The sequence below is a fragment of the Camelus ferus genome, chromosome 3 (genome assembly GCF_009834535.1).
Source record: "Camelus ferus isolate YT-003-E chromosome 3, BCGSAC_Cfer_1.0, whole genome shotgun sequence".
NCBI classification, from domain to species: Eukaryota; Metazoa; Chordata; class Mammalia; order Artiodactyla; family Camelidae; genus Camelus; species Camelus ferus.
Genome location: NC_045698.1, coordinates 97825296 through 97839142, shown reverse-complemented (window position 1 = coordinate 97839142; position 13847 = coordinate 97825296). Strand labels below are relative to the sequence as shown.

The following is a 13847-nucleotide window of genomic DNA, read 5'->3' as shown; positions in this document are numbered from 1 at the left end:
AATGATGATGATAGCATTTATCAAACACTACTCTGTGCTACAAGCCATTCACATAAAGTATTTCATTTAATCTTCCCAACAATCAAATGAAGTAGGCACTCTCATCCCATTTACAGATGAGAAAACTGAGACCAGGAAAAGTTAGGTAGAGCTGCTGAAGGCCGCAAAGCTAGTGAGTGACAGAGTCTGGATTCGCACCAAAGCCTGACTTCAAACCTAACACTTTTAACCTCCCCTTCCATGCTCCTTCCCCAAAGGCCAGAACTCAGACCAAGACCTTGGAAATCCTCCAGAGTGATGGTCTGGTCTCCAAGCCCTCGCTTCCCCTTCTCTGTCCTCTGCCCACCATGCCACAGTCTGGTTCTCATCAAGGGCTCACTTCACAGAGAGTTGGTTGGAAACCCTCAAACTCTATCTCCTGTCTCTGTATGACTTTGCTATTTGAGTCCATATTCCATAGTCCTAAATTTACCCTGGAGCCTAAATTTATTTTAAACTCAGCTGAGCGCAGGAGCCTCATTTCCTCCTCAGGTTAAGAATGAAGGAAGGAGGTTCTTTTTCACTTCTTCCCTGGAAAGTTGTTGCGGGGAGGGGGTTTGGTTTCACTACTCCCATTTTAAAGACTGGGGGGTAGAGCAAGGGACAGAGAGCAGAAGAGCCAGGATTTGGTGAAATGTCACCAGTAATGTTAATGTGCTACACAGGCCATACTTCTCTCGACACCTCCTGCCCCTCAGCATTTGGAAACAGGGTGTATCACCCCTTGGATAGCTAGTCTCCTCCTTTCCCTCAACTAGTGGATTCCAGGAAGAGTGAGTTCCCAGCTCATCAAGGGAAAAGTCCAGAAGAAGCCTGCCCATCATTTGCTTAGTGGCCAAGGGGTCCCCCAAGTACATGACGATTGACTGGAGCCCAATCAACAGTGCTTTGGGAGACAGTTGTGGGCAGAGTGGGCATTAAGCTACCTGTTGAGTCCAGGGTTACTGCCCTTTCCCCAGAACCTCATCTGGAGATGAAACATCTAGGCAGAGGAGATGCTGAGATCCATATAGAGATGGGAGGTACAAGAAGCTAAGAAGGGTTGGCAGCAGGCAGAAAAAAATCATCTTATATTAAGGGTCCTTGTCCTATGCCACCTGTGGACCCAAGGTGAGATAAAACAGGATGACAATACTTGCATTCAGTGTGGATAAGGAAGTCAGCCCTGGAGACAGCAACTCCCAGAGTTGCTAAAGTCTAGCCACTTAGCTAAGAGATGTTTATTGAGTACCTGCTGTGTGCCAGACTTGTCTGGGCCCTGGGGATGCCTTAGTCCTGCCCACATAGTGTTAACCCATCGACAGAAAAGGATAGAAAAGACAGTTCTGGACAGTGTTAAGCACTGGGAAGAAAACTGAAACAGAGAAGTGAAGGAGAGTGATTAGAAGGAGGCCTCCTTGAAACGGGAACGTGAAAGCTGAGGCCTGATTATGAAAAAGGGCCAGGGTGTGAGGATTTATAGGAAAGTATGTTCCAGGCAGAGGGAAGAGCAAAGCCAAAGACCCTTAGGTAGCAATGTGCTCCATGCAGTCAAGATTCAGGAAGATGACCAGTATGGCTTAAGAGAGATGAACAAGGAGGTAAAAGGAAGGAGGGAAAACTGGGGAATTAGGTGGGGCCAGATCATAAGGGCCTTGTAACCATATTTGTAAGTTAGCTGCTGTGTAGAGAATGGATTGCAGGGGCCAAGAATGGCTAGAAGCAGACCAGTGAGAAGGCTGTTAGGTGAGAAAAGGAGTGACCATATAATTTGTCATCCAAACCAGGATACTTGTGCAAGTGAACGGGGCGGGGGGGGGGGGGTGCCACAAACAATTAATCAGGGACAACATGCATAACCAGGACTTGCCATTGACAAAGCAATATGCCCCAGCCAGGACTGTCACAGAAAGTTCAGCAGTTTTTAGCAGTTCTGCTCTGACACAAAGCTCCCAGCTCCAGGAGGAGGAATTGCTTTTCTCTTTGCCCAGGCATTGGCCTGGTGCCTCATGCCGGAGCAACTGGTTTCTGAATAGAGGCCACAGGCTACAGTTGCAGCACATACACAGAACAGCAAGCCCTTTCCTCTGCGCTCTCTGGTTCAAGGACTACCCATTCTCATTGACAGGACACAGGTTAAAGAACCAGCAGGGAGCATGTGGCCACCCCTTCTCAAGGAGGTATGGAAAGGGTGGAAGCCAGAGAGGCATGGACAAGATCTAAGTTCCAGAGCAGGGATTCTTGACTCAGGCTTCAGGCAGTCAGTGAAGCAGCCAAAAGGGCCCCAAGCTTTCCTCAGATTCTTAAACCTAAAACTCCGAAAAAGTTCACATATTTCACACTTCAATGTGTAGCAGAGTCAGCTGGAGGCTTGTTACAGCAGAGATTGCTGGGCCCCTGCAGGTTCCGACTCAGTTCAGTCTGTAGTAAGGACCAAAAATTTACATTTCTAACAATTTCCAAGGGGATGCCAATGCTCTTGGTCCAGAGGCCACAGCCTGAGAATCACGGCTTTAGGGGATATCAAAAAACATGAGGGATTATGATCTTCCCTTTTCAGACAAGAGTTCTAGCAGATACCACAGCCCTCGAAACCACCCTTAAGTCCCAAGGAACTTCATATTTTATTTTTGGAAGAAGCCCCTGGAGAGTGACTCTAGACCTCCCCTTGGACGTCAGGAAGCACCTGGGAAATAGCATTCTAGAGGATGCAGGAAAGTGCCTTCAGAAACGTGAAAGCCCAAGCAAAACTCTGACCTGGAAACCACAGAGCTGGCCCTGACCAATCCAATTATAGGGCCAATGGCTGGTGAATAGTGAGGTTTTGGGAATCTGGGCAGATCCAGATCCTCTCCTAGAAACTGTCCCTGATCCTTTTTGAGCCTGTATCTGAAGCCAAATGGACCTAGACAGAAGAGAAGGAAGGAAGGAAGGAAGGAAGGAAGGAAGGAAGGAAGGAAGGAAGGAAGGAAGGAAGGAAGGAAGGGTGCCGTAAGGAAGACAGGGTGTCTGCTGAGGGGTACAATCTGGGAATAAGAAAGGAATCGACGACGCCACTAAACAGAATTGAAGAGCTCATTCACAGAGCTCTTTGATCAGGTCATTGTGGTGAGGATGGGAAGAGGCAGGAACAGTACTCAGTGCTGTACTTACTTTAAGCAAGAGCAGTGGAGAGAGGCTTGGAAGGGCCATTTGCCAGCTTTCCTCAAACCTGCTCTGAGTAAGTCATTCCTCCATGAAAGGGGAGGGGGAAATGAAGATGTGAATTCATTCATGAATCAACCTTCTGAACAGGAAGTGTGGCTTTTGTGCTATACAGAAAAATCTTCCTGTGCTTCAGGGAACACTGGCCTTGCCATCCAGCTAAATAGATCCTGAGGCGAGGCACCATCGGTCCAAATGAGGGAGACCCTACAAATTAGGGGAAGAGGAAGGAGGACCTCATGAGGAAGACAACACACTAGAGTGACTGAGACCAAGGGCATGCTTTGGCATCAGCTTGCCAGGACTCATGACCTGAATTCTGACTGTGTGACCATGGGCATGTTACTTAATCTCTCTGTGTCTTTAGTTTCCTCTTCTGTAGAATAGGGATAACAACAGTGCCTATTTTATAAGGTTGTAGTAAGATTTAAAGAAATAACCTAGATAAAACACTTAGCTTGCATATATTAAGCACTCAACATTAGTTTAAAAAAAAATGGTGGGCTTGGAAAAATTTAGGATGTTGGCAGTACAGACCCACCCTTGGTGTCACTGCCAGAGACCAAAAGAAAAAAGCTGAGCTAGACTGGAGCTGCTGCTGCCAATCTCCCCAGGAGGCTGACAGAGAAACTTCTGCTCCCTGGGGAAGGTCTGAGCTGTGAGCTGGGCAGGCAGGGAGAATCTGGATTCCTAGGATGGCGGGGTTAACTGAACAACCCTGCTGGCTGTAAGGTGGGGATATCCTGCTCTTTTAAACACTGCAACATTCAGTGAGTCTGTTTTGTGACATTTTCTCACTGCCAACCTAAGTGCCAAATGGCCTGATTTGAACAAATCAAAATGAATGAAAATCAACGTTGGTAGGAAAACTGGAACAACTTATTGGAAACACTCTGGATATTTGCGAAATTAAGGTAGAATCCCCATCTTCAGAGAATAAAAAGTAGCTCCTCCTCAAGTTCGAGAAGTGTGGGGGATGCTGCTGAAATGAAAACAGTAGTGATGCGTGCTGGCCCTGAGGTTAGCTAGCAAACACTGAAAAAGAGATTTCTCTTTCCTCTGATCCTGAATGAGCAGAATCTCTTCCAAAATCCAGTACCCCAAATCAAAAAGTCCTGTCTGCTAAGAAAGAAATTGTTACTGGCACTAGGAACAAAGAGATTTCTAAAAACCATGCAAAAGAGCCAAAGTAAATGACATGCCACATGGTTAAATAAAAGTTAACATCCATTAGAGGTGGGGGTAGGAAGAGATTGCCAATTGTATCAATTTAAAAAAGAAAGTGCTAAATAAAAATGATAATAGATCTGTTGACCATGCTGGGCCCCTTTCTTGAAGGGCTCTTATGGGCCTTTAAATTTTGCCCTGTATGTAGTTCAGACCTACTCCTAGTCTGGGATGTTTCCCCTGGAGGCCTGCAGTAGACCCTCACCTCCAGCTCTCCAAAATGACCACAGGTCATATTTAATCATAGCCCCATTTGGAATCTTTGAAAGAGTAAGGCCACAGGACAGTTAGGAAGGGTCCCAGCTTCTGGCTTTTCATTCTCTTATACTTATTACAGATCATGGCTAGAGTTTCTACCACAACCTTCTGTACTAGAGAGCCCTCTTCTCGGACAGGGACCCAGAGATTGTCTGATCCCACCTTGAGGAGAGAGAAGAATCTGATCTCCTCAAAGTACCCACTTGCCCTCTGTGTGCCACCCAAATCAGAAGCACTGCCGAACTTAGGGAAAACCACAGTTTCTTAGTACCCGCCACCTCCACCCTTCACTACTACCTACGCGGAACAGAGGCACCGTCAGCTTTAACTTTTCATGTAGCAAAGTTTCTGTACTATTTTTACTGGAGTTGGTGGCCATCAGATGGGTGAGCTAGTTCAACAGCTAGCTAGCTATGGCTAGCTGTAGTCCAACAGATGGTTTCTCTACAAAGGAGGGCCATTTTAGCAAGAAAAAACCAAAACAGCAGCAACAACAACAACAACAACACTTTCTTGGGATTTACTCAGGGAAGCCTGTGCTACTATGAACTTGAGATATTTCTATGGCTATGCATCCATAAAAAGAATATAACCACTGTCATATACATTTAAATAACAAAGACAATTTTTTCACAGTGTGGTTTTTGCAGGAAAAAGGTTCCTGCAACTACTTGTTCCAAGCCTTCTCATATCCAGCCTGAAAGTAAGTGAAAGCGTCAGAAGAGATAACATGAGGAGAAAGCACACATAAAACTTCCAACTCCATTTCTAAAGGTTGAGGAAAATATCATATACCTGAAGCCTCTACTAGTTTTTTGTGTTAGAGGCAAAACTGGGATGGTTCTTTTTGGTCAGATAATCTCATCTTCTAAGAGAAGATCCCGCTAAAACTATGCTGAAGGATCACGCCTGTGCCACATTTTTATTGGTAACTTCATTCACTGTCTACCACCGCACTCACTAGAAATGGAGTATTGAAAGGATCTTATTTTCAAGCACAACCTCTATTTTCTGTAGAGGATTCTCTTCATCTTTTGTCATGTACTCCTTTGTAACCCTTCCACTACTCAAAATCAACTTCAAATTTAAAACAACACAAAACAAAAAGCCCTCCGTGGAAAAGGGGCATGATCAATGGGGAAAGTGTCCCTTTCTCTTTAATTGTCATGGTTTGGTTAACCGCCACACCACCAGAGAATTTTAAAAACTGACTCAAGAAGCAAGATAGGGAAGCCATTCACATAAAAACTTTAAAACTAAATAAATTTAATAGAAAATAGAGTTTTCCAGTGTGAGAGAGCACACTTAGTGCTTGTAGCCAATTAATGATCAGGCAAGTATACTTGCTACAAAATCCTGAAAATGGTTTCTATCAGAAAAAAATTCCAAGAGCAACCGTAACCCCCCCCCCCAACAAAGGCACTGAAACAAAAGACTGATCTGTTTATACAGTCACATGAAAAATAAACATCTTTATTTTTTTGCCTACTTTATTTCATTTTTTCAAATAAAATTTAAATCTGTACAAAGTATACTGTTACAGTATATATTTTGTAAGAATCAATGCCTAAAAGAATCACAATACTTCAATAAGCAGTACAGCAGACCTCGCTAGTTTCAGCTTTGATATTGAACAAACTCAAGCCGGCTGATGCACAACACATTTGCTTGGTTTCCACATGGTGAGTTCCCAGCACTGAGATGGGAGAACATGACAGCAAGTATGGTTATATTACAGCCCGACACACTGCGCTTCTTCATGTGATAATAACTGCACATATTTAATACAGAATGCTCAAATTTACTTTTAAAATTGCAATTGCTTACTTCTTAGTTGGCAAAATTCAGCATTCTTAATGGGGTCCCCAAACAGTGCAAATTAATGATATTCTACTGTATAATTGGCACATCTCCAATAAGGATTAACTTGTAAACTCAAAGAATATTACAACTTTGTCCTAAATTTTAACTAACATACATCTGGTCCATTTAACCAAAGTCATTTTGGAAAGATATTAAAGAACAATTCTATTTCTGAAAGGATATTGTTTTGACCATTCTTTAGAGAAGATAAATTTTTAAATTGTCATTAAAATGTTTTACTATAAAAATTTTACAAACTTGATTAGAAATTTCAAGATTATGATTCACAGCAGACAAATACAAACTGTTTAGATTCCAACAATACCTACTCTTAGACTTTCAAATGGAGCACAACCATGCCAGCTGTGTTAACTAAAATTTTGAACAGTGTACTAAATTTATAAGTGGTGCTGGGTCTAGCAAGTGTAAATACACAGTATGTTTTAATGAAAAGAATTGTCTTCTTTATACTTTATTTGTTTTCCCATAAGAAAACATTAATGTTTACATTCTTTAATAAAGTTAGTCTTACATCAGAATATAACTTAATACTGTCAGCAACAGGGACCACACACAGTAAATAAGAAGCACATTTAAAATAAGTCTGAATTCACATAGATTAACATTTGTTGGTTAATAAAATATCGACAGTATTACAATCTTACAATATTTACAGTAAGAAAAATCTAGAGTAATATATACCTTTCACAGCAGGATTCCTTTTTTTAAATCATTATTTCTTCCAGTTTGGGATTGTGTATACACGAAAAGCTCAAATAAAGCAACTCTGCAATATAATCTTAAAATAATGACTACTGGGGAAAATTCTATCACAACCATTGAAAATAATGGTGACTTTTCACGGAGTCTGTGGCATCTGAGAACCTAGTTAATTAACCAAAGTCTTGCTCATACCAGCCTCAGTTACCCAGATTAGAGCTGCAGAACTCCGGCCTTCCCTGACTGCTAAAAACCCAACAGATTTTCTCAACATGCTATAAGAAAAGAGGGAAAATAGGTTTCAGTTCACACCTCATGGCAAGAAGCCTCCGGCCAGTGCACATTCCCTAACTTAAGCTGAAAAGAGGGCCAATTTCATCCCTAGAACATCACAAGAGTTTACCCTCCAACTACAGGACACTTCAACACCGAGCTCACTCATTCCTCAACTCTCCTACATTAGGATAAGGCATGAACTTGGCCCATATAATACACACCAGCATCTTAGAGACTTGGACTGGGGCAAAGAAATAGACTAGTGCAGTTTGCACTGAGATCAACAGGGAAAACGGGAAGCGATGCACATTTCCAATTAGAATGGCAAGAAGACCCACATCCCTAAACTGGAATTTGGCCAGGGCATCAGAGTTAGCACCCCCTCTCTGAGTACCACAAGCAGTTAGGATGTGTGCTCTGGGCCTCTTCCGAGAGAGCATCTAAAGTAACACCATGTGGGACATTAGTTCAGTGATGACTCCCAAGAAAGCAGATACAATTCTTGAATCTGGGGCTGCCCACAGCACCTGAGGTCACTCATCAGGAGCTGTGACCTGTCCCAACCTGCTTACTTTAAGAGATCTGATGGGCACAGAGCACTCAGGGATGCAGCTGCTGGCTACTTTGGACTCTAGATCTCACAGGTAATCAACAGGTATCTGGGATTGAATTAGCAAACTGTACCATAGCTCCTTAAACAGACGCTGTCTGGTTTGAAATCATGTCAAGCATGAATCTTCACTGTCAGGTCAGAAATCAAAGTGGGAGTCTTCCCACATCAGCCAAGGTTATTTTGTCAAAACCTTAGAGGAGTTGGACAGTTTTTCATGTTGTAAGTGATTAGTTTACTTATTTCAGTCAAGTTGGATTGGCAAACCAGACTGATTTATTTAGTTAGCTTTGTTTTTTTGATTCCTATGTATGTGTTAACCCAAAGCTGTTGTACTTGGGCTAAATACACTGACAGAGAAAATTCAAACAACAAAAGTTTTCAGCAAACTTCTGTGGCATTTTCTTTTTGGAAGTCAATGCAAGATCTAAAGGTATTTCTACCCAACAAAGTCTGTTTAAGTGTTTAATGTTGTTTCCTTTTTGGTCCTATACAGAATGCTATGACTTCTATATAGGTCTGAATGCTGCTCCATGTAGATTCCCTCTGTATATCTAAAAATATATACTTTTCAGTAGTTCAATACATGGTTAATCTTCCCACAGAGGAAGATTTTTGTAATCACATGTTGCAAAGTAGAAAAACATCTCCTTTCTAAGAAAGGAAATACATATACTTTCCTATTGTACACTTTTGAATAAGCCCAAAGGCATGCACCAAAAATCATTATTAAAACTAATACATGCACTAAAATGGTGTACAGTTAGACTTAAATAAGGTGCTGCTTCTCAGTTTTTAAATTTGAAGACATTTTGTCAGTTGTTGACTCAGAGATCTCCCCCTACCCCACCCACCCTACTCCATGGCATCAAGAGAGAAAAGTAAAAAGTATGCATAAACCTTTAAACTATTCTTTACATGGGGAAAGGACAGATATATCAACTATCCTATTTATAAACTGGATTCCCAGTTTTAAGTAAAACCAATATTACTGGTAAAAACTGTCAAAGCTAATACATCCAAACAAATGTTACTAGTAAATAATGTTCTACATAGAGAATAATTTACTTTGGTTTTATGTACCTTCTCAAAAATAATACCAATGTCCCATATGTCACCAAACTGATGTGTTCCAGCAAAGTTGTAAGGCAAATCTTTTTTTTTTCCCTAGTGACATCTTGTTTCCCAACAGATAAAACTAAAATCTTTTGGTGAGGAAGGGGTTAAGATACTGGCTAACCCCTTGGCATCCTGAGCATTGTAGTTTATCAAACTCTACCCTGCTAGAAGCTGTCAGGCACCCTGACCCCTGCCTTGAACCAGGAGTGGCTCCCACATCTAGAGATGCCCTGACTCCTTAAAAATAGCTCTCAGAATTTTGCTTCATTTTTCCTTCTGTCTGTATGTTCTAATGTCTAACAAAGCTGGTTGCAATGTTACATTTTGCTAATAGGGGCGACCATCTGACAATAATTCCACTGTGAAATGTTTTAAGCCAATAATTATTTCCTAATTTTATCAATTAATTACATTAAACTTCTCTCTATAGAGTTTATTTAGAGCAGAGATCCTTAACTTGAGTTTCAGAAGATGTGTGATGCCCCTGAGGTTGTATGCAAAATTACTTGTGTATGTGCATTTCCTTTCTGGGAAGAGGGTCCATCACTTTCATCAGATTATCAAAGATATCTGTGACCCCAAAAAGAGGTTACAGGGACTTAGAGGGATACCCGTAATTCATTTTATACCAGGATTGGGAAATGGGGGCAGAAAACTAAAAATGGCCTCAAAAATGGGGGGCCAAATTGTTGATCTTTTCCCTTTATTCACATTTGGGAAATAAGTGCTTCAAACTAGAAAAAAATAATTAAGCTGATTAAACTCCATTTAAAAATAATGAAAGCCACTTTCTAAAATTCTTTCATTTTTCCATATATGATAAATTTAAGTCTCCAGGAAAAGGTTTGGAGACTGAAGTTTTCTGTTTTCCCAAAGGAAATTCATAGATACAATGCTGATCATCATCCACATTCAACCTAAAACAACTCTAATGATGTAAGCCTTTAATTTACGATTTTGAGTAAAGGATTACCTAGAGTCAAATACACATTTGTCAACCTTCATTTCCCAAAATTGGTCCATATTTAGACAACCACTGGGCACAATTCCACTAGATAAAGCTAAAATCCGAACAATGGAAGCTTAACTTTCTACCCCAATTAAAAACAAAGCCGCAAGTTTCCACAATAGAGTCCAGCCACAAACATTCACACTATGTCATAGAGAACCTTCTCATTTCAAATACGTCACTGAATTTTCAACAGAATTTGCAAACAGAAGATCCAGAATGAATAGCAAAACATGCTGAGAAGAGCATGTCAAGAATTAAAACACCACCCCCGTTGCATCCCCCCCAAATCAGAAACACACTCAGGCATTCCAAAAATAAACCAGATCTGAAGAGAGGCCTCTCACTTGTTGGTTTTTAAGTACGAAGTGCGTAAAAGGCTATGGGAAAGGGACTATAAAGTGAAATAATTAAATAACTTACAAAAAAATAATTTTAGCCAACACATTTCTGTTCTATTGACAAAACTGTCAAAAACTTTTTTGCAATTTTGAACACTGTGTCGCACAATCTCACTAAGACAAAAAATATGTTCACAGGTACACTTTTTGTTCTATTCTTTCTAGAGCACATCTTGAGGTTATAAGAATGCCTCTAGTTAAAATAAAGTCTCTTATCCCTTGCCACCCTCCCCCCCTCAAAAAGTGAGTCAACCTTGAATTCCAAAAAGGAATATTCATTTAATATAATTATTTCAATACCAATTATATCACATAGATCATGAGGAAACTCCATGAGTATTATGGAAAACTACATGAAAGAGGGAGCTGCCACTTGCCACCCACTTCACTTCCAGCTTTTTTAAGCCAATAACCAGCTATACTAAAATCTCATTGACTTCAGTGAAAACACATCAACACTCCAAAATCAGGCCTTTTCAGGCTGCAAGTTGGACCTCAAAGACATCATTTCATACATATATATATATATATTTTTTTTTCCTATCCTAAGCTTTCACTTTGTCTATTCAAATAGTTTAATAAAACTCACATTTACAAAGGATTATATTGGCAAATAAAGGCCCATATTAAAAATTTTATCAAAACAAAGTTTTGCTCGTACAGAGCTAACACTAAGAAATATTTTCTTGGACTTATAAAGAATATTTAATTGCATATAAGTTTTGCTTTGGGTGGGGTATTGAAAACAAAATTCTGTAAGAAATTAGAAAAGACTAGAAACAAAAGTGAAAGTGTCTTAACTTTCAAAAAATCAAGTGCAAAGATAAATAGTGCAAATAATGGAAAATAGAAATTTTATAGGCAACTTTACATAGTCTTTCCTGCTTTTGCACTTTTATATATTGAGAACTTTATAAACCCTAACAACTGTATGCAGCATGGAAATGGGCTATCATTTATCTCCACTGACCCAAGGGAGCCTTTCAAAGACTTGTCTTACAATCATTTAAATCACTGGTTCTTGACACAGGTTTGGGAATTCACCTCTGTTTAAACACTTCCTAAGGGAGGGGTTATTTAAGACGGCTCTGCAATGACTTAAACAAGTTATAGTATGTAACTATTATAATGTAAAATCTGACACACAATAATATGTGAAAATCATACTATGTGCCAACTCTACAAAATAAGTTAAAATAAAAATAATTATGCTATTGTTAATGAACTTGACATTTGCTAAAAAATTTACATTTCAAATACAAAATCAGAACCCCCACACACACACTTTTTTAAGCTATTTCTAAGGAGGTTTTATCACTAATGTATACAGATTTGGGTAAAATGAAACTTGAAAGTAATCTGTCAAAATCACTGAGAATAAGTCCACACTAAACTAGAAAACAGAGTTAATCCAAATATACTTGAATTATGTAACTTTAAAAACAAATATTATAGCAATTCTTTATCTTAAATAATTCAAGATGCTCCTGGGATACTGGGAACAGAAATCTAAACACTATCAGTTCACCGTACAAAAGACGTAAGAACTTCCAGGATGTACTAAATTACATTGTTAACATTTGCCACCACTGAACTCTTGGGAATTCTACAATTTTAAAGTAATACAGAGGAAAAGGAACAGAAACTTGAGTTTGTGGGGTATGTTGTCTAATTTTAGAAGTATAGTATTATTGAGGGTCTCATAAGGTTCACAATGTTAAGTGACTGCTAGGATTGCAAATAAAAAAGAAATAGAAAAGACATCTAAAACTGCAATTCAGTTTTTTTACCCGGTTTACTGTCCTCTTCTAAGAAATATACATGGACCAAAGGCTCAAGGTTCTGTAAAAGCAAAGCAAAATATGGATCTTGGTGGACTATAAAACTAAGTAATTTGACCTAAAGAACATTTTGAAAAGGAAAGGTAAACTATATTGTAACATGAGCCCAGGAGAATAGTCTGTATGATAAATATTTCTGATAGTTTAAAAATGATAACTGTGAAAAAGTTTGTAATCTTATTTCTTTTCCTCAAAATAGTAAGTCCCCAGCACCAACTTGCCTTGACCAGAAAAGTTGCCATTCCACAATTGTGCTATTTGATTTATCCAGAAAAGCAAACATCCTACACCTGAAAATAAACTTGTATAATGCATCAACATCATCATATCTAGCTACAGACCAACAGCTTTCTCATAACCAATAAGGGACACATTTTCTCTGGTTTTACTGAAACTTCCTTCGTGAAGATCAACTTCATTGTCCCTAGCAAACAACTCTCATATAAGGCTCCACCTTAGTGTCTTTTCCTACCTACAACAAAAATCTCTCCCACTTTACCTCCAAACCATTCCATTAATATACCTTTCACATTCCCACTCATGAACACAGTAAACAGCTCTCCCATTTCTGCTCTCAAATTTCCAAACCAGTAAGTCTCAGCTTCCAGTAACTTACCTAAGATACACATACTTCTTACTTTCTTCAGTTCAAATTTCTTAAACAATTTCAACGCTCTTCAAACTGTCAACTTAAGACTATGGGGAAAACAACAGTCATAAAAAACTGTCCAATCACCACATCATACGGACATCTTTCTGGGATCAGTTAGCTATGTTCTAAGACAGGAGTCAGCAATTACTTTACCTCCCTCTTAAGGAGATAAACTGGAGTACCACTGGAAGGCCTATGACAAGAAGAATAAAGGAGACAGACAGGAAAAAGGGGAAATGGGAGAAAGAAAATGCTAGGGTTATATGGTAAGGAGGTAAACCAAATGTCACCAACAACTACCTGCACTGGAAACTACCAATCCACTCCAGATCAATGGGCATTTGACTCATTCCCCAACATGAGTCTATTAATTCATTAGCTGATGGCCATCACTATTTGAGCTGGTCAATGTGAATACATAAGTCACCTGTCCCATAAGTTTGACTGCCACTTTGTAAGAAGGACATCTTTTCTTAAGTCCTCCTAGAATCCTTCTGCATTAATCCAGTTTAGAGCAAAACACATGCCAACAAGAATATTTCCATGTTTTTCAAAATTCTAGAATATAAAAGTTTGGTCCTTGAACTTGGAGGCTTCTTGAATTATTAAAGTGCACCCTAAATCAAGAAAATTAAACTCTTTAGCTCAA

At 39.6% G+C, this 13847-nt stretch overlaps 1 protein-coding gene across 1 annotated transcript; it reads right to left on the bottom strand.

Moving 5' to 3' along the window:
• Positions 1-6154: 6154 nt before the first annotated feature.
• Positions 6155-6629, bottom strand: IGIP (IgA inducing protein). Its single transcript, XM_006172905.2, has one exon. The coding sequence runs from the start codon at positions 6484-6486 to the stop codon at positions 6325-6327; it is 162 nt and encodes a 53-aa protein (XP_006172967.1). The 5' UTR covers positions 6487-6629; the 3' UTR covers positions 6155-6324.
• Between the last annotated feature and the right edge of the window lie 7218 nt (positions 6630-13847).

Excerpts from the sequence above, each read along its gene's own strand:
- IGIP (XM_006172905.2), bottom strand. The coding sequence starts at position 6,486 with ATGTGCAGTTATTATCACATGAAGAAGCGCAGTGTGTCGGGCTGTAAT.